At 42.5% G+C, this 27,615-nt stretch overlaps 1 protein-coding gene across 1 annotated transcript in view; it reads left to right on the forward strand.

The window, feature by feature from the left end:
- Window positions 1-27,615, forward strand: part of PARD3 (par-3 family cell polarity regulator) — an 807,488-nt gene that overhangs the window by 457,241 nt on the left and 322,632 nt on the right. Inside the window, 1 exon segment of the mRNA XM_075315482.1 lies at window positions 4,037-4,204. Coding sequence (XP_075171597.1) covers window positions 4,037-4,204 — 168 coding nt within the window.

Genomic DNA, 27,615 nt, shown 5'->3' on the forward strand with positions numbered 1-27,615 from the left:
GGGGTGAGGGGATTAAAGCACTCCAATCACCAGGATTTTCCTACATAACCTAAAGTCAGTGCTATACTGGCACTATCAGGCTGATTCTATACATACCTTTAGTTGTCAGCTAGGATGTACAGGTTTTGAAACACAAGCAGGTAAAGTTTATAAAATGAGCAGCTTGTTGAATGAAAGCAGCTGCCAATCAGCTAATAACTAGGGTGGGTTTTGAGTTATCCCGTCCCCCTGCCTGTCCATCCTCCCCCTATGTATTATTTATGCTAATTCTATTATAGAATCGTTTTACTAAGTGGCTAGAAGGACCTTTGCTGATGTCATACCCATGTGACCAGAAGGGTCGGGGCCTCAGCCAACATAGCTGATACCAGGAAGCAACATTATTTTTCTGTTGGCTGAGGCCCTGCCCCTTCTGGTCATATGGGTATGACATCAGCTAAGGTCCTTCGAGCCACTTAGTAAAACAATTCTATAATAGAATTTAGCATAAATAAGAGATATGGGGACGATGGATAGGCATGGGGCAGGAATAACTATTAAAACCCACTCCAGCTATCAGCTGATTAGCAGCAGCTGCCATTCAAAAAGCTGCTCATTTTACAAACGTTACTTGCTTGTGTTTTAAAACCTATACATCCGAGCTGACAACTAAAGGTATGTATAGAATCAACCTAATAGTGCCAGGTTATATAGGAAAATCCTGGTGATTGGTGTAATTTTCTTATGATTGTTACCCTTTAATGCCTTTGTATCATACAGGTATACTGAGACTAAATAGTGAATATTCTGTCACTGTCCAAATATGTCTGGCCCACCTGTTGCTGAGGGTTTGTGTTTTTTTTTGGGGGTGTTTTTTTTCCATTTTTTAAACATTGTGGGGGAGACGTCTAAGCAGTGATTGTTTCGCTGTAATCTTCCCTTTTGATATTTACCAGTGATAATTGCCGAAACGTAATTGGCAATGCATAATCCCAGTATTACAGCCTGTAGTGTGGCCGTGATATATACTGATCAATAATGTATAACACTGCGCTTCCAATTACTTTTTTCTCTCCCTCGGAGAGGGATGAAAATCAATATATATGCTGAGATTATATCTAGCTGTATATCTCTTCTGGGAGTTGTACTCCTCTACTCCTTCTAGTGATACTATTCATTTGTTGATTTTCAGGTCAACAGTGTGAAAAAAAAATTGAAGCAATAATGTTTTACTTCAATTTAAAGTCTCTTGGGGTAATTTCAGGCTGAGTTCGAGGATCGGGGGGATCGCTGGCACTGTCACCATCACTTTGTAACTTTATTTAGGTTTTCTTTTTGATAGACGTGACTTGTCTAGATAGGTGATTTTGATTTTACCCTTCACATGAATGTGTTACTTGTTGGAATATGTGACTAGCTGGCGTGCTCATCAGTTGGGCAATACTGTTGTGCCCATGAAAACAAGAGCGTGTGAATCTATTGTGCTTTGCGAAAGTATTCACCCCCTGGCATTTTTGGGGTTTTGCTGCCTTAAAACCTGGAATTTTCACGGTTTTCTTTTGAGTGTTTGCGCCAGTTCATGTAAATAACATGCCTACAATTGTGAACATTTGATTTCCATTTTACAATGAAGCTTACAGCAAATGGGATAAAATAACTGAGAACTTCAGTTTGCATAACTATTCACCCTCCTAAAGTCAGTACTTTGTAGAGCCTCCTTTTGTGGTAAATACAGCTGCAAGTCGCTTTGGATAAGTCTCTATAAGTTTTCCATATCTTGCCACTGGGATTGTTGCCCATTCCCAAGACAACACTGCTCCAGCTCCTTCAAGTTACATGGATTCCTCCAGCAATTGTCAAGTCTGACCACAGATCATCAATTGGATTGAGGTCTGGGCTTTGACTAGGCCACTCCAATACATATACATGCTTCCCATTAAACCAGTTGCGTGTTGCTTTAGCATTCTGCTTTGTCATTATCTTGTTGGAAGGTGAACCTTCGACCCAATCTCAAATCACTGACAGACTGAAACGGGTTTGCTCAAGATCCTCTCTGTATTTCGCACTATTTATCTTCCCTTCAATACAGACCATTTTCCCTGTCCCTGCTGCTGAAAAACATCTCCACAGCATGATGCTGCCACCATGTTTCACTGTGGGGATGGTGTTCTTGGGGTGATGAGCTGGTTTAGCGCCAGACATAGTGTTTACCTTGCTGGCCAAAAAGTTCCATTTGAGTATAATCTGACCACACCACCTTTCTCCATAAATTTGTGGAGTCCCCCACGTGTCTTTTGGCAAAATCAAAACAAGCCTTCCCATTTTTGGCTGTAAGGAAAGGCTTTTTTCCTGTCCACTCTTCCAGTAAGGCCAGCTCTATGGAGTGTATGACTTATTGTGGTTGTATGGACAGATACTCCAGTCTCTGCTTGGGAACTCTGCAGTTCCTTCACAGTTACCTTTGGTCTCTGATTCCTTTCTGATTAATTCTCTCCTTGCCCAGACAGAGCTTTGGTGTTTGGCCCTCTCTTGGCAGTTTTGTTGGGATACCATGTTTTTTCCATTTGATGGTAATGGATTTGATCGTGCTTCGGGGATCAGCAGAGATTGGGATATTTTTTTAGAACCAATCCCTGACTTGTACCTTTTAGCAACTTTGTCCCTGACTTGTTTGGAGACCTCCCTAGTCTTTATGGTGTTGGTTTGGTTACGTAATGATGTTGCATCCTCTGTGGCCATTCAGTAAAGGTGTGTTTATACTGACAGACCATAGGGCACTTAGATTGCTCACAGGTGGACTTCCTTTCACTAAGCATGTGACTTATGAATGTAATTGCTTGCACCAGAAAGTTTTATAGACTTCATAGCAAAAGAGGAGAATACATATGCACATGGCAATTTTTATTTATTTTGTCGATTAAATTTTATTTTTGCCTATATTTTTTTACTTTACTTCCCCTACTTAGACTACTTAGTGCTGACGCATTACATGTAAATCTGATTACAAAAATATTTAAACACCGGTTCTAATGTAACAAAATAAGTAAAAAGTCAAGGGGATGAATACTTTCGCAATGCATTGTATGACTGTTACATAACCTCAGTGCCACTGTATGCTGGACATCATGGAAATCCCTGATGTCTGCTGTTACACCACTAGGTATGCCATCATCGACTGGAAGTAAAATAAATCTTTGAAAAAAAACATAAAAAATAAATAAAAAGTTGTACCAAAAAGGCACAAAAATATAGTTCATCTGGTCATACAAAAAAATGTTTGTGATAGAACAGGAAAAGTAAAAAAAAATAAACAATTGCCTTGAAGGAATTTTCTCATCTTAGATATGTTAAATTGCATAGTGCTTGTAAAAATAAGCAATTTAATATTAAACATCCTCTTTGTACTCAAGACAAGTGTGATTTTTAATTGTGTTCACTGCTTATTGCCTAGATTACTGCAGCGGTGGACGGTCTCCTAAGCAAGGAGCTCAGCGCTTACGATCTCGTCCCCATAGAGCTTGTAAACACTGCTCTAGGTCACTCCTTTCTGCTCTCTTTTGGTCATACAGAGGCAAAGCTCCTTCTCGCAGAATCAGAGCACACAAAGTTTGGGCCAGTGGCACAACCATAGCCCAAACTGTCAACCATCAGTTTGCACCACCTTTATCAAGCAGGAGGCAGGGGAGCAGCGCGCTCCTGAAGAATAAACATGCCAACCCATTTAAGATTAAATTGGCCTGGTTCTGAAAAAAGTTAGTTTGTACGTTTACCAGTGTTAATCTGTTATCTGTTTTTGACGTGGTGCTGAATGTGCTTTGTACCTATATTATGGACATTAAAAGTGGGCCAGTGGACTTGGTGTGATCCTCTCGGAGGGCGCATTTTCATTCCCCCCCCCCCCTTTATTATGAATTTCTTCTCTATATGACCTTCAATTCTCTTACATCATTTGGAGAATAAGTGTAAAGATGAAATCATTGTTATTCGTATCAGCAGCTTCTTATGTTGTAATGTCTATGTTGGCGCACGTGTCTGACCCCATTTTTTACACTTAAAGGATGGGCGGCTTCGTGTGAATGACCAGCTTGTGGCTGTCAATGGCGGATCTCTACTGGGCAAAACAAATCAAGATGCCATGGAAACTCTGCGAAAGTCTATGTCAATAGAAGGCAATAGACTAGGAATGATTCAGCTCCTCGTCGCCAGGAGAATAAAGAGGAACGAGGTAAAACTTCACTCTTGTTGTTCATTGACAATTTGAATTATTTTGTCCTTCAAAATAGCCATTGTGGAGTTTGTAAAAATTTATCTGCTTAAAGGGAACCGGTCGCCAGATTTGGGGCCTATAAGCTGCGGCCACCACTATTGGGCTCTTATATACAGCATGCTAACATGCTGTATATAAGAGCCAAGATCGCTGTGTAGAGCGTAAAAATCACTTTATAATACTCCCTTAAGGGGCGCTGCGGTGCAGACTAGTCGGATGGGTGTCTCCGGTATCGGCGCCTCTTCTTTTGGCCATCTTTGTCCTCCTTCTTTTGAAACCTGGGTGCATGATGCGTCCTAAGTCATCCACACTCACCGGCTTTGAGGTCCCGCGCATGCGCACTATAATACCTCAGGGCAGATCAAAGTGAGCCTGCATGGGATCGCAATGCTGGCTAGTGTGGATGACGTAGGATATGTCATGCACCCAAGGCTTCAGAAGGAGGAGGACAAAGATGGCCGAAAGAGGAGTTGGTCGGTACCGGAGAACGGAGACACCTGACCAGTCTGCACCGCACCGCCCGTTAGGTGAGTATTATAAAGTGATTTTTATGTTCTACATAGCAGCCTGGGCTCTTATATACAACATGTTAGAATCCTGTGTATAAGAACCCGGTTGTGGTGGCCGCAGCTTATAGGCCCCAAATCTGGTGACAGGTTCCCTTTAAAGGAATCTGTCACCAGGTTTCGCCTCCTAATGTGAGAGCAGAATGATGCCGCGACAAGGACCCTGATTTTACTGATGTCACTTACTGGGCTTCTCGCTGTAGTTTTGATCACTGTTTTATCAGCAGAAGATCATTACAGGAGGTCTACTTCACTTGTTGCTATATAATACTCCATATTCACGAGCTCTATATAATCCTGTTCCTCACACCACTAGCTGCTTGTTGCCTACCTATACACAGTGTACACATAATGCCAATCCATGGTGTGGGCGGGGTTATTCAACTCCGCATTTAAAGAAGTGGTAGATGGAGATGAGCGGACCCGTGGAAGTTAGGGTTCTGGTGGTCAAGCTGAACTTTTATAAAGTTTGATTTTGGAACCGGACTTGACCTGAACTTCATTCGAAGTCACTGATTGACAGTTCGGGTCTCCGCCCTTACTTCCAGGGGTGGGTGTTTTTTTGGGGGTTTTTTGGGTGCACACTACGGCCGATCATGCTGTTATCCCCTGTGCAAGCTGTTAAACCACTGCAAGCGGCTCGCACAGGGCCGAGCACTGAGTGTACCCAAGCACAGCGATGCTCATGTCAGTGGTTTCCATTTGTAAAGCACCAGAGCCTTGTTTTCTTGGAAAAGTGGTAGATAGGCTGCAATTAAAACTGATTTTATCGAAACTGCAGCACACAGTCCAGTAAGTGACACATCGCTGGAATTGGGGTCTCTGTCCCTACATCATACTGATCTCAGATGGGGGAGCAAAAACCTAGTGACTGATTCCCTTTAATTAGTTTACAACCACTATTAGAAACAACAAAGAAAAGCAACGGGGATTCAATGGCTAAAGATAAAAGTAAATTGTTAATCAGTAGTTATATCATAAATAGTCATTAAAGAAAAATCACACATTAAAAACAAACTGCTACTAGATGTTCACAAAAAGGATTTTTGTGGGGGGGGGGGAGAGGAGAGGGAGAAAAAAAATTCCCAGTCTAATCCCACAAGAGGCAGACACAAAGGTACAAAATATAGGGAGGCACAGGGAGAGTACAAAATATAATGACTGAATAGAGTGCAATGGAAATAGGGAAAGCTATTGCACATTTTAAGCTGTTATATTGCTCCTTGTCCCGGCCATAATTAGGCCGAGTAAACCCATTAGTTGCCCTCCAAGCAAAATTAAAGTCTCACCCATGTACACAGTAGCCCCACCAGTGTGTCTCTGACTGCCAAGGAAACCTCCGACGTGCGTTTTGGCCCCACCAGTGTGTCTCTGACTGCCAAGGAAACCTCCGACGCGCGTTTTGCAATTTTAGTTGACCGCTTCGTCCGGGAGAAATGTAGGTTTGCAGAATGTTTCAAAAACTTCATTGAGTATCTGCTTCAGCACATTTTTGTAGTTTTATTTAACACCTATGTTATTACGCCTTATTCAGACGTCCATTAATTTTCTTGTTCGTAAATTTGGATCTGATTTTCCCAGGGTTGATTCATTTGTCAGTTTTTACCCATCAGTGTTTCTTCAGGGTTTTTTTGGGATAAAAAAAGAAAAAAAAAAAGAATCCAAATCTTCTCCTATACATTACAGTGTTCATCACGGACAGCACACAATTACTGTACATACTGATGCCAGCCATGCGCTGTCAGTGATTTTCACAACCCAGTAGACTTGTATGGGATAGTTTGATCCGAGTCTTGGATCGAATTGGACATGTCTCCATAACTTTTTTGCTGACACAGTCCACAGAAAAATCATGGACTCTCGTACCCACTATAATCTATAGAGCTTGTTCCAGGTATGAAAATTTCAGATAGAACACAGACGTGATTAACAAACATCTGAATGAGGCCTTAAAGGAACAGCAGTACCAGATTGCAGGCTGTAGGTGGCGCTGTGTGCATTACTAGTGGGATTTGATGAAAGGGGTTAAACCTAATTAACAATTCAGTAGTAATTGGAGATTAATAGTAATTATCTCATTCAAAAATTTGCCTTCTGTCCTTACTAAGTAGTGAAATAAAAATGAGATCTGTACTAGTAATAAAAGTAAAATACAGTATGAAGTGTAAAAAAAAAAAATAATTGTAGTACAAGCGACATTTTATAGCTCCACGTTCATAATTTCATAATTGCATGTGAAGAACGCTCTTAAGTAGTTCTCTGTGCGGAAGGAAGGAAACTAGTTTTAGGCGACTTTCACTTAGAATATTGTACATATTCATGTGATTTATGGCCGCACCTTTCATTTTTGAAGGCATATTTTTCACTTATTTTTCATCAATGAAAAATTCTTTAGTAATCAAATTTCGGAGCATGTTTTGCAGCCGGCACAGGGTGCACTTTATTAGCAAATTATTGCTGTTGACATTTTAGAAAAGATAAAAACCTATTTGGCTCGTAGGCATTTGCTATCTGTCGGGAGTACATGGAGTTCTTAAAGGGGTTATCCTGTTATTTTGCTATTTTTTTATTATTTCACTATTGGGCTACATTGGGACAGGTAAGTAGATAGCAACTACCTACCTGCTCTGCTGTCAGCCCCACTCCCCCGGCTTAGAGAGGCCGTGTGACTGCTCCTGCCGTGATTTTGTTGCTTCCTGTGTGGTCACGTCGACAGGGGCAGGAGCTTATGCGCGCCTTGTAGACTGGTATCACAGCCGACGTCGCTGGTACAGTTCGCCGGAGTCCCCGCACCCTCCCCACATTCCGTACTCTCCCCACAACCTCCCAGCCACTGGTGTGGGGCCCATAAGCTGGGGGGAGGGGCTTGGCAGCGGCTGTCACCACCAGCACCGGGCCCCCTGCTCAGGATCACAAGTTTAAATGTATCGGCATCATAGATGCCAATACATTTGAAAGCATAGATGAGAGGGAGCGCAGCGCTGCTTCTCATTGTCCCGCTGTCTGTGCTCTGACAGTTCAGTACAGCGGTGACGTCACTACTGTGCTAATATTGTCAGAGCACAGACAGCGGGCGAACGAGGAGCAGCGGGGACAAAGGATCGTTAGGTATTTATTCCCTACACATTGGGGGCTATAATGGGCTGAAGAGCGATGTGTGTGGGGAGGGGGTGCAGAGCAATGTGTGGGGGTGCAGATTGCAATGTGGGGCCTGCAGGGCCCTATGTGGTGGGACCTGCAGAGCCCTATGTGGTGGGGCCTGCAGAGCCCTATGTGGGTGGGGCCTGCAGGGCCCCTATGTGGGTGGGGCCTGCAGGGCCCCTATGTGGGTGGGGCCTGCAGGGCCCCCTATGTGGGTGGGGCCTGCAGGGCCCCCTATGTGGGTGGGGCCTGCAGGGCCTCTGTGTGGTGGGGGCCTGCAGGGCCCCTATGTGGTGCTGTTATTTCCAATGCCGTAGTGATGAGAGGTCAGTTCTGGGGCAGAATACTGACAGCCAATGAGTGTGCAGAGGTCAGGCAGAAGGCAGGTCTGGACACTGAGGCCGGGCGGTGCCAGCTCTGACTGTGAGGTTCAGCATAGGAAGATTTCATGTTTGGTTGAGCTGCAGGTAAAGAAAGTGGGTGCAGAGAATAAAGGGATAATTCAAGAGGAAGAAAAGTTACAAAACAAAAAAAAATAATGTAGTGATGTTTTATATGACAATACAGCAGAGATTAGCTTACAAAAAAATTTGGAGTTTGTCGGACAATTCCAGATTTGTAAGGACACCAATTGTGTAGATTCAGTTTTGAGAAATGGTAAAGGAGGCGTCATCCAGTTTTCCACATGAGTAGGTAATTATTTCAATCTTGAGGTCACCTACATTTCACCTCTTTGCTTAACCCAAAAGTTGTTTACCTCCGTGTGATTTAGATAATTGGATAATGCTTCCCTTCCTATTGGATTAAATTTGGCCTTTGGATTTGCTCTGTTGAATATTACTTTCCATTTGATATATTTTCCATTCACAATAGTTTTTCACTCTATACCATTCATGGGCGGATCCGAACTATAAAAGTCTGCATCCGGGTCGGTTCAAAAGAACTCGGAACACCGACCCGAGGCCTTGAGTACTCTGAGAACTCCGGGTAACGATCCGAATCCTGCCACCTGGGTAATAAAAGGAAAAAAAAAAATCAAAGAAAGAAAATAAGAATAAAGCAAGCGCAGCTGTACATGGTTTCTGAGGCCACTCATTATCTACATGCATGTGCACTGCTGTCCCCGTGTCTCTGGTTGCAGTCAGACAGTGCCCCCTTCCTGTTTGACAGCGGGTCTGACTCCTTTTAATCAAACACGCTGTCTGAGTCTAGATTGGTGTAAAAATAAATAAATAATTAAAAAAATTGGCGTGGGGTCCCCCCATATTATTATACCCAGCCATGATAAAGCATAAGGCTACAGGTTGTAGCCACCAGCTGTATGTGTTATCTTGGTTGTGTATCAAAATAAGAAAAACCACATGCGGCTTTTTGTAAAAAAAAAAAATTAAATATATTTAAAAAACGGTGTGTGGTCCCCCCAATTTTATACCCAGCAAAAACACAGACAGCTGGAGCTGGTATTCTCAGGCTGGGCAGGCCAATGGTTATTGCCCCCCAGCCTAAAATTAGTAGCACGCAGCCACCCAGGATTGTCGCATCCATTAGATATGACAATCCCAGAACTTTACCTGGCTCTTCTTCATTGCCCTGGTGCGGTGGCAATCGGGGAAATAAGGGGTTACAGAGGGCTCATGGCTGCCACTAAGCCTTAGAAGCAGTGCATATGCATGAAGATTATGAGCGGCCCTGGAAGCAGTGTACAGACGCTCGGAGACCAGTAAGTATGACGCGCTTGCTCCAATCCTCATATACCTTCCACCAACATTTTTAAGCTCCTGATTTGTGTCCCCATTGGTGTCCAGCCAGATATCTAGGATCAATACCTGGCCTGAACCAGTTGGTTTTGTTTCCCCCCCCCCCCCCATTTGGACCCACCGATCCCGGGTATCTGCGGGTCCACCCATCACTACTCTATACTCCTTTCTTGTCTATTAGGTATAGTAGTATTGAAGTCTGTCCTTGAAGGGTAAGATTCTTTTATAATTGGAGCCAATACCTGAACAGTATAGAAATGTGACAACAGTTGTCCTGAGCGTCGAATATTGTCAGATTTTGGACAAGTCTCACATCCTCCAGAGGAAGCAGCAGAAGTGTGAAGGCTCCTTTATGATTTTTATTTTTTTATATAAACTCTTTGCAACATAGTTTTAATTAATTTTCTAAATCTCGTACTGATTTATATTTACAACTTTTTGTTCAATTTCCAGAATACTAATTGAAAAATACTGCTCCATTCCGGTTCGGTTATATTGACTTGCGGCAGACTTAAAATCCTTTCCATTCATCTGAATTGTGAGGTTTCTGAACTATTACTTGGATTTCTGCATGCCATATTCAGATGAATTGGACCTTGCAGATATTTTCTCCAGCAAATCTGCTGTGTGCTATATATATTTGATGCTATATGTTAGTTTTTACCAAGGGGTTATGGCTCACTGTGTAGTTAATCAGAACAGCCTAAATACATCTCTGCATTAACATTATGGAGCTAAGGGGACATTTAAACAAGCACACAGCTCTGGAAAGTGAGAGCCATGTATAAGAGAACTGCTATGGAAACACTACCGATGCTGGGGACTTATGATTGCACCTTTTGGTCAGGAGTTGAGGGGGACAAAAGTGAGTAGCTAACTGCTGTATAGAAAGCTGTATACAAATAGACTGGTGAGTTGACTCTACAACTGTACACTATGTAAGATAAAAGTCCACATTGTCATAATTTGTAAGAAAGTGTCATGATGGTCCCCTACCCATCTATGTTGTATTCTAAAATGTTAAATAAAGAATTTAAAAAAAAAAGTTCTCATTGCAGGAGAATAACAGCAGATAAAGCAAGTCAATTGCAAACTGGAATATTTTCATACAGTCTGACTAAGGCCATTTAATAACATGATAATACCTTTTTAATACTTTCTCTCGTAGGATGTATTTGCATCAGTACATGACAAGTATTCCTTTTTTATATGCGTATCAGTTTTTACAAGTGTGTTATTATCTCATTGTTTTAAGTACTTTTTTCTTTCAAGTGTGACTGTACCAGAAACTTTAATTTTCAGAGTACTTCCACCTAAAATAACAAAACTTAAAATCATCAGTAAAAAGCTGCATCTCATACTGTCGCAATTCTACAAATAATGTGAACCACATGGATGTAGAGCAGTTTCCTATATACACCTGGATAACATGTGTGCCCCAGACTGTCCTCCTCACAGACTGACAGATCCATACAGGGAAAGATGGGCAGAGTGTATCAGCCCTTCTCTTCAGGGGGCAAGCTGAATAGCAGCCACAAGCCAACCTTGAGTAAACCCATGCCGGCCATGGTGGAGATTGGAACCAGAAGATAAGTTTTGCCCTATTAAAGTTGACGTAGACCTGTCATCCACTTCACACAGAAAGCAAGGATCTTTATAATCTGACCAGGCGTTTATGGGAAGGAAAGCTATAGATTTACACACAACTAAATGCCAATAATTAGCCATGTGGCACTTCAAAGCTCCTTTGTGACTTCCTGAACAGTGGTTCTAATCCATAAACTGTTGGTTTCCATTCCAATGTTTCCTCCTAAAATACGTACAAAGCATACCCTTTATATATGATTACCACAGTCAGAATCTTCCAACCAATATGGCCTCTAGTACAGCATTTCGGGTTTTTCATTCAGCCATCACGAAATGGATGAGTTCACAACTCTTGTACTTCACCAACACTAGGCCGTATTGCCGACAGGGAATTTTTAGCCATGCAGTCTTTCTTTACAACCATTTGTGAAAGAGTGGCTGATTCCAAAGATTTCACTGAACTCGAGCAATAGAAGACCACTGTTGTAAAATGTCAGTTTATGAAACTTCTTCCCTCTTAAATGTACATGGAACCATTTAGGAACCACACCAATAACTTGCCATGGCTTAAATGACTCAGTACATGCAAAGTCTAAACCTTCTCTGCTATTAATATCAGCAGAAAATAACGTGTGCCAGGAGTGTCATAGTATGGGTTCCTATATCCACTCAGCTGCAACCAGGCCGTACATCACCAAACAGTGTCAAATGTCAAAGGGAGTAGTGTAGAGCCACCACTACTAGACTGTGGAGTAGTGGAAATGTCTTCTGGGGAGTGACAAATCTTGATCAATATCTGGAAGACTTATGGACGAGTCTGGGATTGAAGAATGGAAGGCGAAGGTTACCTGCCTTACTGCCTTGTGTCAATTTTGGTGAAGGATGGACAGTGTTATGGGGTTGTTTTAGGGATGAGGGAAATTTCTATACCTCAGAATACACGACATTTTGGACAATAGTACCTTTTATTTTTATGTGAACAGCTGGGGAAGACCATTTTCTGTTCCCCATGACTGTGCCCCAGTGCGCAAAGCAAGGTCCATAAAGACGTGGTTGGGGAGAATGGTGTAGAAGATTCACTGGCCGAACAGAGCCCATACCTTGAGATGAATCTCATCTAGCATCAGAGTCTGACCTTGCAAATGCTCTTCTGGATTAATGGACATAAAATAGCGATCCAATACTAATGAGAGGAGATGAACGAATCCTAACAGTAAAGTTTGAGGTTCATATCATAAACCTATTGTCCGGGACTCAAACTCTGTCTTCTCAACTAATTAGTAAGCTTTTGGTTTATAGAAGATGCCTGGACGCTGCTGGGAACAAAATAAATATTTTTTTTTTTAAAATGACGTGGGGACGCCTTCCTGTTCCGGTCCTGGCTGAGGAGGCAGCATAGAGGAGAAGCTCCCGACACCCCTCTGAGAAACCGACGATAAACAGCATACCCGGGCAAGTGAGCGAGCAGAGAGCAGCACGTCTGGTAGCAGGAAGCACACAGCTATGGAGCGGTACTTACTGAGGAGTGCTGGTGGTGGTGAGGGGACCTGCAGGAGTGGAGATCCTGACTGCCGGCGGGGAGAAGAGGAGACTGACATGGCACCTACAAGCCTGATGGAGGAGGAGCCAGAGTCCCCAGTGCAAGATGTGGTAATGGAAGCCAGGAGAGGGAGAAGTGAAGGAGATGAGAGCGGGGGGTCGGGGGAGGATGGAGCAGGAGAGAAATCGCTGCAGGGGATTGCAGAGGGAGAAACACAATGGATAGAGGAAGGGGACATGGAGGAACAAGAAAGAGAGGAGGAGGAGGAGTGCAGCAAGCAAAGAGTGGCCAGAGACGCAGGAGACCGGACTGATCACTTAGACATGCAATATAAGGTGTCTAATCATGATAAATGCCAGCAGAAGCTGCATGTCAGAAACAGTAACATTCCTTCTAAAGCAAACAAGAAACTGCCGGCCACACCATTATCTAAATACTGTAAACAAATGGGGGAGGGTGGAAAATCCCCAGCTCAGAATAAGAGAACTAAGAAACCAGCACCACCTGCAGGCCAAGACAAGCATGCACAAGAGCTCAATGTTGATTATAAAAAATTGGCTGCCGAAGTGACATCACAGCTGTCAAAAGAGATTAAAGTGGCCATTGAAACAGCCATACAAACATCCCTAGCAGCTATGCAAAAGCAGATTAGTGGACATGCATCTAGACTGGCAGAAACAGAGCAGAGAATATCTGACTCAGAGGAGAAAATAATGGCTATGCAAGAGCAAATAGCAGCTCTAGTGAAATCTAACGATTATTTGAGAGATAAAGCGGAAGACTTAGAGAACCGATCGAGGCGAAATAATCTGCGCATTGTGGGGCTGCCAGAATCGGTATCTTTGGGACAGCTGGATAACATATGTGAACAGGAGTTACCTCAGGCCCTGGGCATTAAGGCTAAATTCAGAGTGGAAAGAGCGCACAGAGTGGGACCACTGAGACAACAAGAAGCGAATAGGGGAGAGGATCCAAACCCAAACAAGAAAGCCCCGCTGAGGGCTAGACAAGTGATAGTCAAATATCTTGATTATAAACATAAAGAGGAAATACTGAGGGCCTTTAGAGACAGACAGCGACCATTGCATTACCAAGGCAACAGACTGCTAATTTTCGGCGATTATTCAGCAGAAGTCTCCAGAAAGAGAAAAGAATTCAGCAAAGTATGTTCATTCCTGTATAACAAAAAAGTCAAGTGCCAACTGCTATACCCTGCCACACTGAAAGTCAGAAATCTTAATGGCTCGTTTGCATATTACAAAGACTTTAAAGAAGCAGAGCGTACTCTCATGGCAGAACAAGATAAGAATCGGGCTGATGGACAAAAAAGAGGAAACAATGGAGAAGGGACCAGCAGAGGAGGATCTCCAAGAGGCCCAGGGAAAGACTCGAGAAGCTTTGAGGAGCAATCGCGGGTGGAGAGTAGAGAGGAAAGGAGATTGAGCCCAAAACAACAAAATAATCCTCGCTCGGAACACAGAGACTAACTGTTGGAAATGGTTCATGATAACTGAACTGAACTAGATATTGCTGGTCCTGTTCTCGCACTCTCTCACTCTCTTGATTTCACTCTCTCATGTTCAGTTTTGCTTTCACGCTTGCTATCAGTTTCACTTTCAGTCTTACTCCTAACGTTCAGTCTCACACTCTCACACTCACTCTCAGTCTCACACTTTTTTTTTTTTTTTTTTTTCTCCCTCCCTCACATATTCAGTCTCATTTTCAGTTTCACGCTTACTTTCTGTTTCACACTCACTCTCATACTCAGTTTCATTTTCAGTCTCACGCTCACTTTCAGTACCTCACGCGCTCTGTCTCACTCTTTTTCTCTCGCATATTCAGTCTCACGCTTACTTTCAGTTCCACTTCCAGATTCACTTTCATTCTTACTTTCACTCGCCTTTGTCCAGGAACGACTTCCAGGCGTAAATGAAGTGGATCTGTCTGCTCTGAGTGCGGGGATGACCACCAGAAAATAGAGCTAAGTTGGACTTGAAGTCCTTATAGAGTTTTTGTCATACTGTACTATTTTTGCCATTATTTAAGGCTTGTTCATGTGACTCATGTGAATCCGGGGCTAGAACGTATACTCTAAGGGGGGTGACTAGGGAGCTCAACAGTTTGGCTAGGAAAAGGGGAAGTCATCAGCATGGCGAAAAGAACCAAAAATTTCCCAGAAGGGAAAACGTGTTCTACAGTTACTTGTTTATTGTTATATTTGTTATACATACAAGGTGGGGAAAAGATATATCAAGCCTGGGGGGCAAATTCTATACCTGGTAATAATTGTCTCGTCTCTTGTGAGTTCAGGGCCCACAGGGGAGGAAGTAGTAAGAGCAAAATACAAAGGCAAATATGGTACAAATAACTACATGGAATGTGAAAGGTTTGAGATCTCCTAACAAACGAGCAATGATACTAAGACATCTGAAAAGACTAAAAACAGATATTGCATTATTACAGGAAACGCATTTGAGGAAGGAGGACTTTTTCCGCATGAAGAAATACTGGGTGGGTACTGTATATGGGGCAGAGGCACAAGGTAGGAAAGCGGGGACAATGATTCTAATACATAAACAGCTCAGCCATGAAGTAGTGACACACGAGGCAGACGACCAGGGACGGTGGCAGCATTTAACAATCATTAGTCCAGCGGGTAAATTAAGTATCTATAATGTTTACGGTCCAAACTCCCAACAGAGCATATTTCATGATGGCATAAAGGCCAGCATACTAGCAGATGGGGAGACCAACATCATAGTAGGAGGTGATTTTAACACAGTTCCAGACTCAGCTGAAGACAGGAGGAGGGGGAAGGAGAGGACAGGGGATGTGGACAGAAGGCCGGACCATAGGGATGTGACATTAGAAGACGTGGGTTTGAAGGACATCTGGAGATTAGCTCACCCGCATGATAGAGAATATACACACTTCTCGCATCCTCATGATAGCTGGTCGCGTATTGATCAATTTTGGATTTCTCAAGGCCTAGTTAATCGGGCACAAGAATGTGTGATAGAAAACATGGTGATATCTGATCATAGTCCGTTGAGATTGGGTATCAGAGAGAAGTTCAAGAGAGGTACAGATATCATATGGAGATTTCCATCATTTCTTCTCAGACAAGATAATTTCCACAGGGTATTACGAGAGTGGTGGGGAGAATTCACAGAGGAAAACAAGGAACACAAAGGGAACCCAGTGCTATACTGGGAAACGGCAAAAGCGGTCTTGAGGGGTCGCCTGATTGGATATGCGGCCATGATCAAAAGGAAGACCAATGAGAATTATAATGCCCAGAGTGAAGCAGTGCGGGTAGCATACACAAAGTATTTGGCTAATAGATCTCCCACGACGAAAGACAGATGGTTGGAGGCAAAAAGGGGGTTCGACGAATGGGCAAAAAAAAAGGAACAGTTATTTTGGTCGCACAGGGAAGCAGAGCTACATAGATTTGGCAACAAGGCGGGGAGGATGCTGGCAAATTTGGCAAGGGGTAGCAGGAAAATGACAGTGATTTCCAAACTAAAAAGAAAGGGGGGGGAGGTGACCACAGATCCTAAGGAAATTAATAAATTGCTGGGACATTTTTATAGAAAACTATATGGGCCAGGAAACAATGACATGACTGACGAGGCAGAGTGGTTAAGACAAGCGCACTTGCCTAGCGTAACAGAGGAAGATCTCAGTGACCTAAATGCAGATATCACAGTTGAGGAGGTGATTAGAACAATCGGGGAGCTTAACACCAACAAGGCACCAGGCCCCGACGGTTTTAACAGCGAGTTTTATAAGGCTATGAGGGATCTGATCTCGCCAGATTTAACTGCGGTATTTAATGCATTTTTGGAAGGAGAGGAATTTCCTAAAAATTCAAACGTAGCATTTATCAAATTACTCCCTAAGGGAACTAAAGACCTGGATGATCCCTCTAGTTATAGACCCATATCACTTATAAACCAGGATTTAAAAATAATATCTAAGATTATGGCTAATAGATTGGCCATGATTCTTCCAAGGATCATTACAGAGCATCAGGTAGGGTTTATTAAAGGGAGAAATGCTGTCACTAATATTCGGAAGACAATACTAGTGGTGGATGCGGTGAGATTGGATCAGATAGAGAGGGGGGCAAGACCCGCTCTAGTTACACTCGACGCAGAAAAAGCGTTTGACAATGTAAATTGGAGCTGGCTGGACAAAGTACTAGAGGCCACAGGGATTGTAGGCAAAATGAGGCTTTACATTAGGAATCTTTACGCTAACTCGGGAGCTAGGGTACACACTCCAGGTTTTTTATCAGACGTGTTCCCTTTGATGAAGGGAACAAGACAAGGCTGCCCGCTATCTCCCCTCCTATTCGACTTGGCCATTGAACCATTGTCAAGAATATTGCAGGGCCCGAATAGTTTTAAAGGGATTAAGGTAAGGGGAACTGAAATAAAGACAGCACTTTTTGCCGATGATGTCATACTATATATGGGGGACCCTAGCGTGGATTTGCCACAGACTCTAGCCCTAATTGAAAAATTTGGATTAGTCTCAGGATTCAAATTGAATAAAAAAAAGTGTGAGATCCTGTTCCTAAAAGGGGGGAATGTAAGGGATGGTTGTATATGTGGCATTCCTATAGCACAGACATCACTTAAATATCTGGGAATTCATATAGGAAGAACGGTGGAATCAATTTACGAGATGAATTATGGCCCACTAATTAGGAAAATTATAGCACAACTAAAGGGTTGGAAGGGTCTGCCTCTACCACTACTGGCAAGGTGCCACCTGATAAAAATGATGAGCTTTCCTAGACTGTTGTACCCATTCCAGACGATCCCGATATTGCTAAAACTGAGGGACGTAAATAGGCTCAACTCAGCGTATGCGGATTTTATATGGCGGGGAAGGAAACCTAGAATAAAGTTACGAACATTGATGAAGTCAACGGAGGAAGGAGGTCTTAGTTTCCCGATGTTCGGGGTTATAACCTGGTGTGTATAATGAGACATGTGTTTGATTGGTTGAGAGGAACAAGCAGGCACTCAGACTATGGCATGGAAGCCAAGTATGCATCACCGTGGGATTTGGCGTCCATTTTACACTCCCCATTGTCCAGGGCGGATGGGCATATAAGGAACTCAATCTTATTCCGAGACACTATGCTAACATGGAAACTGGTAAGAAAGAAATTGGGGACTGTCATGGAAAGTATCTAAGTACTTAAATCCCTGGGCATCTCCGAACTTTCCCATGGGACGGGAAAATAAGCTATTTGCTAGATGGAAAGAGAAGGGCGTCGAGAGAATGAAGGATGTCATGAATGTGGAGGAGAGAAGGTGGCTGACAGGACGGGAAGTGCTTGACAAGTATGAACTTAGTAGCTCACATATCATCCAGTATGAACAACTGAAGCATGGAGTATTTGTAGATTTGGGGGAGCTTGGAAAGGAATTGAATAAGAGTTTGATTGATGAGCTTATGGAAAGTGATGTAGCAAGTGTAAATGTTTCCAAAATTTACCGAACATTTCGGGGAATGCTTATATCTGGGGAGGATAGCCGTACTCTAACAGCGTGGGGGAAACAATTGAAAGGGCAGGAAGTTGTAGGGGATATATTGAAGGGATGGGTACAGATGCGGAAACATGTTACCAATGAGAGATGGAGAGACACCCAATTTAGAATTTTACACAGGGCTATTATGGGCTTCAACATTCCGGGAAGAGATATGCGGTGTCCTAAATTAAAATAAATACAGATATGTCTACATGGACTATGGGAGTGATAAGGAAATTCACAGTTTCTGGAAATCATGTTAGATTATTTTGTCCAGGCAACATGGGGAATTTCTGGAAATCTAGAGCTAATGGTGTGGATTTTCCATTCCTTTGAGGGAGGAGTAAGAGGGGGATCGGACATGCCGGGAAAGAAGAAATATACAATAGTACATGACATAGCCATGATAGCCAAACGGTCCATATTAAAGCATTGGATACAAAGGGAAGGACCATCATAAAAGAGGTCATCGGGGAATTACATAATTTATTGAGCTGGAGCGAAAGTGGAAGCGGAAACGGACCAAGACAGGTTGACACCCAAGTTCTTTGGAAATGGAGAAATTTCATTGAAAGTCAATTTACTCAGGAGAAATAAATAATCTGATGACACCTTTTATACAATCGGAATGGTACCTTCTGAATGATATCCAGGACAAACTGGGTAAATTGAAATCACGGAGGTGTGGGTTCCGGAGGGAAAGGGAGACGAGACGCTAAGGTAGCCACACAGACGTGCCAGAAAATTTGGAAGCATTCGGGGTTGGTTCGGGGCTTAATGACTCTAATTGACTTGTATCGCGTCTGTTATTTCTTAGTACTTTTGCCTAGGTTTAATAGAGACCATATCAATCAGATAAACAGTTTAAAATATCAAGTTGGGGCATTGCACCCTATTATGTCACATATTGTCAGACAAATGTTTTTCCTTGCGTAACCTTGAATATCTTGTTATGTTATAAAAAATTGGAAAATTAATAAAAAGTTTGGAAAAAAAAACAAAAAATGACGTGGGGACTCTCCCATTTTTGATAAGTATCCAAGGTAAAACAGACAGCTGCAGGCCGCAGCCTTTAGCCATCTGCTTTACCTTGGATGGTCATCAAAAAGAGGAAATCCCACAAAGTTTTAAAAAAAAAAAATATATAAATTTAAATGAGTGAGATCCCCTCTTTTTTTTTTTTTTTGTTTTTTATAACAAGCCAAGGTAAAGCAGACAGCAGAGGTCTGGCATTATAGCAGCCCGCAGCTGCCCCATTAGATGCTCTAATTCTGTCGCTCTCCTGGCATTTTCTGATTGCCCTGGTGCGGTGGCAATTAGAGTAATATTTTTTGGGGCTTGATGTCAGCTGTGAATTGACAGCTGGCATCAAGCCCAGGGGTTACTAATGGAGAGGAGTCTATCATACACGCCCATTACTAACCCAGTAACCAGAACCAAACTTTTATGTAAAGTTTGATGAAACCTGGCAACTACGATCATCCATGGGTCTGCTCATCCTTACTCATGAGCCTTTATTTCAGGGACCCTTTGGAAAATGAAAGAAGTTATCCGAGTGCTCGCACCATATAGAAGAAGAAACTCACTGGCACAGTCTTCTGGCAAATTATGCAGTATGCTCTTCACTACACGTATTGGAAACTTCAAGAGGCTGGTTTATGCTCAGACTACTGGTTATGCTCGCTTATTCAAGACGTCTAGTGGATCTTATGTTACTGTTAAACAAAAGGACTTGAATTTTAAAATAGCCTTGGATTATTTCTTCAGACTTGTTGACCTGGGTAGCAATTTCTCCTTTTAAATTGGCAATGATGTTTCTCTCATTGTATGTGGCTTGAATGGGCACCTAGTGGAGCAGAACAATGCCCCCTAAAATAGAGCAGTCAAGAAGGTGCAACATTTTAATGCCATGAATAGTTGTTTTTTCCCCAATTTTATTCTCTGGGTTAAATCATTGAGCGAGGAAGAAAACAAGATGAATTTTGTCTTTCTCCATAATGACATTTTTTTACTTTAATATTTGTACCAGTTGCAGTAATATAGTCTTTGTGTGGAGTATAGTGCTGACTCTCCGTTCCTGTGTAATGTCTTATCTTGGACTCATGATTGCCGCCTTAAATCCACAAATGATCCAATTGATCCTCACGTACCTTTGTAAACTCTTTAATTCCACCTTATTTATTTCACTTTTCTGCCTCCAGCCTCTCTGAGCAGTGATTAATTCATGTTTTAGTGAAGCTGTCACTCCTAATCTGCATTTTATGTAAAAACTAATAAAACAAATCCTTATTTTGCAATTTAAGCCTTATTGAGTCTAATTCACTGGCACTGCAAGTTTATTGTTCTCCTGCAGCTTGACGTGCTTCCAATTGTAATTGTGTTGACCCTTTATTGCAGTAAATCTCCCTAGCGCTTATCAAACAGGGGAAGATAAGGCTACCATTCAGAGCTTCATTAAATATCTCATTTGTATTAGGCAGGCAAGAGCATTGGAATGGGAATCTTCTTAGCAGCCTCAGTGACCTCCTCCGCTCATGTGCTTGGAATGTCTTGCTTTCCTTCTTCCATCCTTCCCCTACTTATACACTTGGCTCACTGTCAGGTTCTACCTGTCCTATTGACTTCAAAGTGTTTTTTATTTCACATTATCTACAGAACTAAGGATTTACCTCTTGCGCCCCCCCCCCCTACAATTATGCTGTACAGTGACACCTCACCTGTCAAAGAAATGTACCTGTTTGCCCTCCCTCGAAGATTTATGGTCGCCCCCCCCCCCCCCCCCCCATATACATTAGATAAGTCGATGGAACTGGCCAGCAATCTAATTTGTCTGGAGACCTAACACTGCCATGACAGATTATGTTGGGGGATAAAAGTATCAAGACGTTATTATTTAAGAATACTACCCTTTTATTTGCAAGGGAGATGATCCACTGACAGAGGTATCTGGCAGTGGCTTTTTCCTCTTTCCTGATAAGCAACACATAAACAATGCAACGAGAACAGAGTTCTCATACGTGTGGGAGGGTTGGGAGAGACGGTGATCTACTGAAAGAACAGTTCCGCCCTACTGCGATCTCTTGTGTACGGCTAGCCTTATAATTATAGGGGTTGTACACTAATGGAACAACTCCTTCTCATCTTCTCATTCCCCATGTTTCTCCCCCTTCAAATAAAAAAGGTTATACTCAGCTCCTGTGTGTGTGCCGTTCCAGCAGTGCCGGCACTAAAAAAAAATATACTCAGCCCCTGTGTCTGTGCCGTTCCAACGGCACCAGAACTAAAAAAGCTTATACTCCACTCCTGTGTCTGTGCCATTCCAGCGGTGCCAGCACTCGCTTTCCCAGGGTTCACATGAGGTGGTTGCATTACTCGAGCCCCCCACACAATCATCACTGCCTTCGTTATCCCAGTCTATGAAGATATAAGTAATTAACAGGAAGTGAATGGCAGCCACAGCTTCCACTTCCCGTTGAAGTTCCCGTTACTCATTCATCTAAAGATGGTGACAGTATAGCCGGCGTTGATTGGGCAGAGGGTTTGCGTGGCGCAACAACCTTGCATGAGTCCCAATTCAGTACCGCTGGATCAGCACCAATACGGGGTCTAAGGATAAGCTTTTCTATTTTACTGGGGACCAACATGGGGGGATACGAAGGGTTTGTCAGAGTAGTGGACATACCCCTTTACGTGCCTCACCCTCAGACTTGCACATTTGTGGTACACACTGAGAAGTCCAGACAAAATAAAAAAGATCACGACATGTAGAGTTTTTATAGATGCTTTAACTTAAAATCAAGTACATTTTTTTCCACTATATTTGGATCGGATTTTTCCCACACTACAAAAATGTATTCTGTATAAAGAGCATCTTGATAAGCCACACCTGTGAGGAGCATGGATTATCTCACCAAAGAAAAAACACCTTTCTAAGGCCTCGTTCACACGAGCGGATGAATCAGACAAACACAGTGCTACAAAATGGTATTCAATGTGGCAGATCTGCAGTTTGTTTTCTCATGCCCATTCAGCATTAGCGTAATATCACAGCATACTGTGAATGGCAGCATATCTCAGCTCACGCGCTCCCCTACAAGTCTATGGGTGCATGGGACACAATAGACTGCACTTAGAGGACATCATCGATATACGCACAGAGTGTGGAGAAGATGGAGTGATTAATCTCTCCATCTTCTCTTCACTTGTGCTCCGATTCTCACATACAAGAGAATCTGATCAAAGTGAATGACACTCGGCTCACGCGCTCGTCTGACCCTGGCCGAACACAACAATCATTCAGAGAAAAAGGCCCTTTGTATGCATAGAAAAAGTCTTACATCTTTGAGTTGAGCTCATGAAAAATGGGAGCAAAAACAAAAAAGGTTGCGTTTATACTTTTGTTCAGTGTAGATTGCATCGCTTTTGGGTACAGAGACTTGATGTAAGTGGTAACAATATCTGTACTGCGCTGTGGAATATTTTTCCACTATATAATCAGTGGGAAATAAAAAAATATGGTCAGTGTGTCTTCTATAGGATTGTTCAGCAAGCTTTTACAGCCTCTCCACTCCTGGTTTATGATGTGTAATGTGAAGAGGGTCTTTTTTTTTTATCTCCTTCCTTTAAAGGGAATCCGTCATCAGGTTTTTGTTTCCTCATCTGAGAGCAGCATGATGTATGCAACGAGATCCTGAATTCAATAGTGTATCACTTAGATTACTGGGTGCAGCCATTCTGCCAAAATCAGAATTATTAGATTTAGTCATGTAGCAGAGCAAGTCAGGCTCTCAATAGAGCTTGTACAATGACAGTGAGGTGTCAATCAAAGAAGTCCTGCTGCTTAAACAGGCATGGCAAGTAAACAACTGATCAGACCCTGACAGGTCAGGCATCCCTGAACTTTGTGTTAACCCTTGCAGCATGCCGTTTTCAGCTTACATAGCAAAAACCTGCTGACTACAGTAGAGCGAACCTAAGGTTTGTTTTTTGTGTCAAGCACATACTCCCCACCCCCCCCTACCCCCACCCCCACCCCCAACCCCCTCCCAAAAAAAAAAGATGAAAATAAAGTTCGGATTCGGAGTTCGGGTGCTTTACGTATGCAAACCACTCGCGCAAGCATTGTTGTTCTCGGGTACACTCAGTGCTTAGCCCAATGCGAACCAGTTGCAGTGTTTAAGTGGCTCTCACTAAGGATAACAACAGCGTGGTCGCATTAAAAATTTAAAGCCCCGCTCACCCTTCCTTGGAAGTATTCTGTTTATGGCTGGCTGCATGTGGGCGGAGACCCAAACTGCCCAATCAGTGAATCCATTGGGCTTCAAGTCAAGTCTGGGTCCCAAACCGAACTGTATCTAAAGTCCGACTGAATCTACCGAACTGAACTTCCACGGGTCCGCTCATCTCTGCTGCTGACTGATTCCCTTTAACAAGTAATTGTTTTCTATCTTCTATAGAGAGACTCTTTCTTGTCTCACAGACGAGTCTTTGACTTGGAGGTAGCTTGCTGCAGATGAATTCCTCCCACTACCGCTATGTTAGCAGAGCAGTGAAGGCGAGGCAAGCTAAGCGATGCCCCACTTGCTAACTTCTGTCCTTGTGGTCCCTATTTTTTTTTAGACTTTATTTCTGAGGCTTGTAAAGTGAAAATGACAACATAAAGTAAGCCCTTAGAGAAAAGGAATCAAACGGTTAGAAATACTTGTTCAAAGTTTTCAGAGTAATTGCTTTACCTACTGTCATTAAATAATTTATTCTTTCTATGTATATAGCACCAACATATGTTGCAGCGCAGTCCAAAGATTGACATCCTTCACGTTAGTCGCTGTCCACATTTGGTCTAACATTCTGTCTACCCATTCTCGGAGAGGAATCGCAAAACACATTTTGCTCCTCACCGAGCGCTCCATCAATGGTTACATCTAAATAGCTAAAAAAGAGTATTCAGACGTTCCCTCTGAAACCGTTCACATGGAGAATAACTTTAAACATTACATTTTGACTTTCTGGAATTTTTTATCTCTTAAGCTGGACAGAATTTCACGGTAGAGTACGCTTTTAAAGTGAGCTTAACAGAGACGGCAAAACACATATTGTAGATACTAGACACAGGTCTTTATAAAGGTTTGGGATAGACCGTAATGTTGTCCATTAATGATCTTCTAGATCCCCAACTCATGTTGATCTCCCAATAAAAGCACATTTACTTTGTGTCACAGATTTTTTTTTTGCCTCAATTATCCTGAATTCTCTATGATCCTACCACTGTGTACCTTCCTGTATAAGCCTTTAGCACCAAATCTTTGCTCTCCGGCTTTAAAGACAAGCACCTCCTCTTTCGGCCATCTTTGTCCTCCTTCTTCTGAAGCCAGGGTGCATGACGCATCCTACGCAGGACCTCAATGCCGGAGTATGTGCATGACATAGGATGCGTCATGCACCCCGGCTTCAGAATAAGGAGGACAAAGATGGCTGAAAGAGGAGGCACCGGTCCCGGAGAACGGAGACACCCATCTGACCCATCTTCACTGTACCGATCGTTTAGGTAAGTATTATAAAGTGATATTTACGTTCTACACAGTGGCCTGGGCTCTTGTATACAGGATGCTGTATATAAGAGCCCACTGGTGTTGGCCACAGCTTATAGTCACCCAATCTGGTGACAGGTTCCCTTTAACCTTTCGGTGGCTGGGATCGCTAACTGGTATTGGTTGCATACCATTCAGACCTGCATATCACACTGGCAAGCAAGATGTTCCATGCTTTAGAGATTTCTCTCAACCCATCTTCCATTGGTGTATGAAAATATATACTATTCTTAAATAATAGAAAGTTCTTACATAGAAATACTCTTGAGAATATACATTTGTAAACAGATTTGGCTCTTGATGGCCTCCAGAATGATGCTATATACTAGCAGCTACGGTATAAACACTGCATCAGGAGATTGCACTTTTTGAGATTTCACTGAGAAAACCAATTTGTGAACTAGTTTGCCAGACAGGAAAAAGTAGGTTACTATTCCAGAGGTTACATATAATCACTCTGTAGGGGAAAATATGTTTGGTGGAAGAAGAAAGAGTAAACACGCAATTATAGTGAATAGTAGGGATCCTTCCAACAGGCGACACCGCTAAAATAAAACACTCTTCTCACCATTAGATTGTTCTGTGAGAAGTATCCATCCACTTGGGACGCTACGAGACTCGTCTGATGGAAGAAATAACATTAATGCACGAGGGGCGATGGGGGGGGGGGGAGTTGCGTTGTGGGTGTCGGTGCTCATTCTCTGGCAGAAGCGTCTTTCCTGGAATAAGAGTTTAGTGCAGCCATTTCCAGTTTTAATATTTGATCGGCTTTGACAGCTTCAGTCTTACAAGCAGAAGCGTCTATTCCACCGGCAGCTGTGAATTATGGTTTCACTTTTGTGGGTGACAGTTTTGTTTAAGGAATACGTGATGCAGATTTGATTACTTACAACTGAAAACAAGAGACAGGCCTCAAGTGTCAGCCGAGCTGCCGGCTCCCTTGTCTCTGCTCTGCCTTTTCCATCATTTCCCCGACACAATCTGCACTTTTATTAATCTCTTACCATTTTTTATTTTATTTTATTTTTTTTAATTTGAAGTTTAAAGAATTTATAGCAGTGCAACATTTTATTCTAATAATTTATCAAAATGAAAAATATAGTTAGAAAAAAAATCTAATTTCTAAAATAAACATGTTTTGTTGTTTTTCCTTTTATTAGCAGATAACTACTTTTTGCTGTAAAATAGTTTGCTGCTAAACACTTCTTAAAAGCAATTATGATGTGTGAACTAAAGTCGCTTGTAGACTGGGTGGTTCTAAGTTTTCATGAAGAATAATTAGCTTTCAAACAAGCAATACAGTAATAGTACGGAGAAAGATCAAGGGTGATACTATTGTTTATCATTGATATTTGTTAATTTTACTAACAAAAAAATATTGCGGATTCTGTAAAATGTTGCTTTTTCGTGTGCTTTTGCTTTACTCTTCGTTTGGTCGGTAAGAAATTTCTCCCCCATTGTCTGTGAATTAGTCATGGAAATGTCGTACAGGATCCTCTTTTTAACCCTATTTTAAAAAAATTATTCCAATTGAAGGACCAACTAATTTCCTGGGTTTCCCCAAAAATATAAAAAAATATAAATATCAAATCTAAAAATATTAAAAAAATATCTTTAGCGCCAAAAGATACGCTAGGGCTTATGTTCTGGGGACGTGTTATATTTTATATTGGTGTCAGTGATTAGAACTTGTGATAAGTAATATTTACCCCCACCCTTCTGAGCATGGAGGTGAGTGTATATTCATTATTTCAGTAACACAAGTTCCAATCACTGACACCGGCAGAGGGGTGGGCGGGGAAGGTGGTGAATAATCCTTATTTCATTAAAGTGAACCTGTTAGGTGCAATGTGCACCCAGAATCACAAGCATTTCTGGGTGCATATTGCTAATCCCTGCCTAACTATTCCAGACTATAGTAGCATACATAAAGAGATCTTTAAAAAATGTAAAAAAATGTAAAATAAATAAAAATAAAATAAAAATGTATTTCTAAAGATCCCATATGATATGCTAATGAGGCCAGGGACTAGTCACAAGGGCGTTACTTTCCTTGGCTAGTCGGCCCCCCTTAGCATGTAAGCACACCCACAGGGGCGTGCTATCATGCTAATGAATGTGCAGCGTCAGAGGCATGGTTACACTCACTTCTCTGCTGCCATCGCATCCGACTCCTGGATTTCGGCTCATTGCATATGATCCCAGAGTTTCGGTCATACTCCCTGCACACATTTGAAGCCAGGTTACGTACACCCGGCTTCATAGTGTGCATGACCGGATGTCTGGAATCATGCGCACGGAGCCGAAATCCAGGAGGCGCTACCATCCTCTGATGCTGCGCATCATTAGCATGTTAGCACGCCCACAGGGGTATGCTTACATGCTAAGCGGGCTGACTAGCCAAGGGAACTAACACCCTTGCGACTAGTCACTGACCTCATTAGGATATAATGAAGTATCTTTAGAAATACTTTTTCTAAAGATCGCTTTACCTATGCTACTGGATACAGGGACAGTTAGGCAGGGATTAGCCTGGACTCCAGCCAGCATATATCCCACACTGGCAATATAATTTCCGCCAGGTATATTTGACTCTGGAATCATTCTTTAAAAGCTTTCAGAGACCGACCGCTTGGCAG

This window comes from Anomaloglossus baeobatrachus, chromosome 6 (assembly GCF_048569485.1).
Source record: "Anomaloglossus baeobatrachus isolate aAnoBae1 chromosome 6, aAnoBae1.hap1, whole genome shotgun sequence".
Classification (NCBI taxonomy): Eukaryota; Metazoa; Chordata; class Amphibia; order Anura; family Aromobatidae; genus Anomaloglossus; species Anomaloglossus baeobatrachus.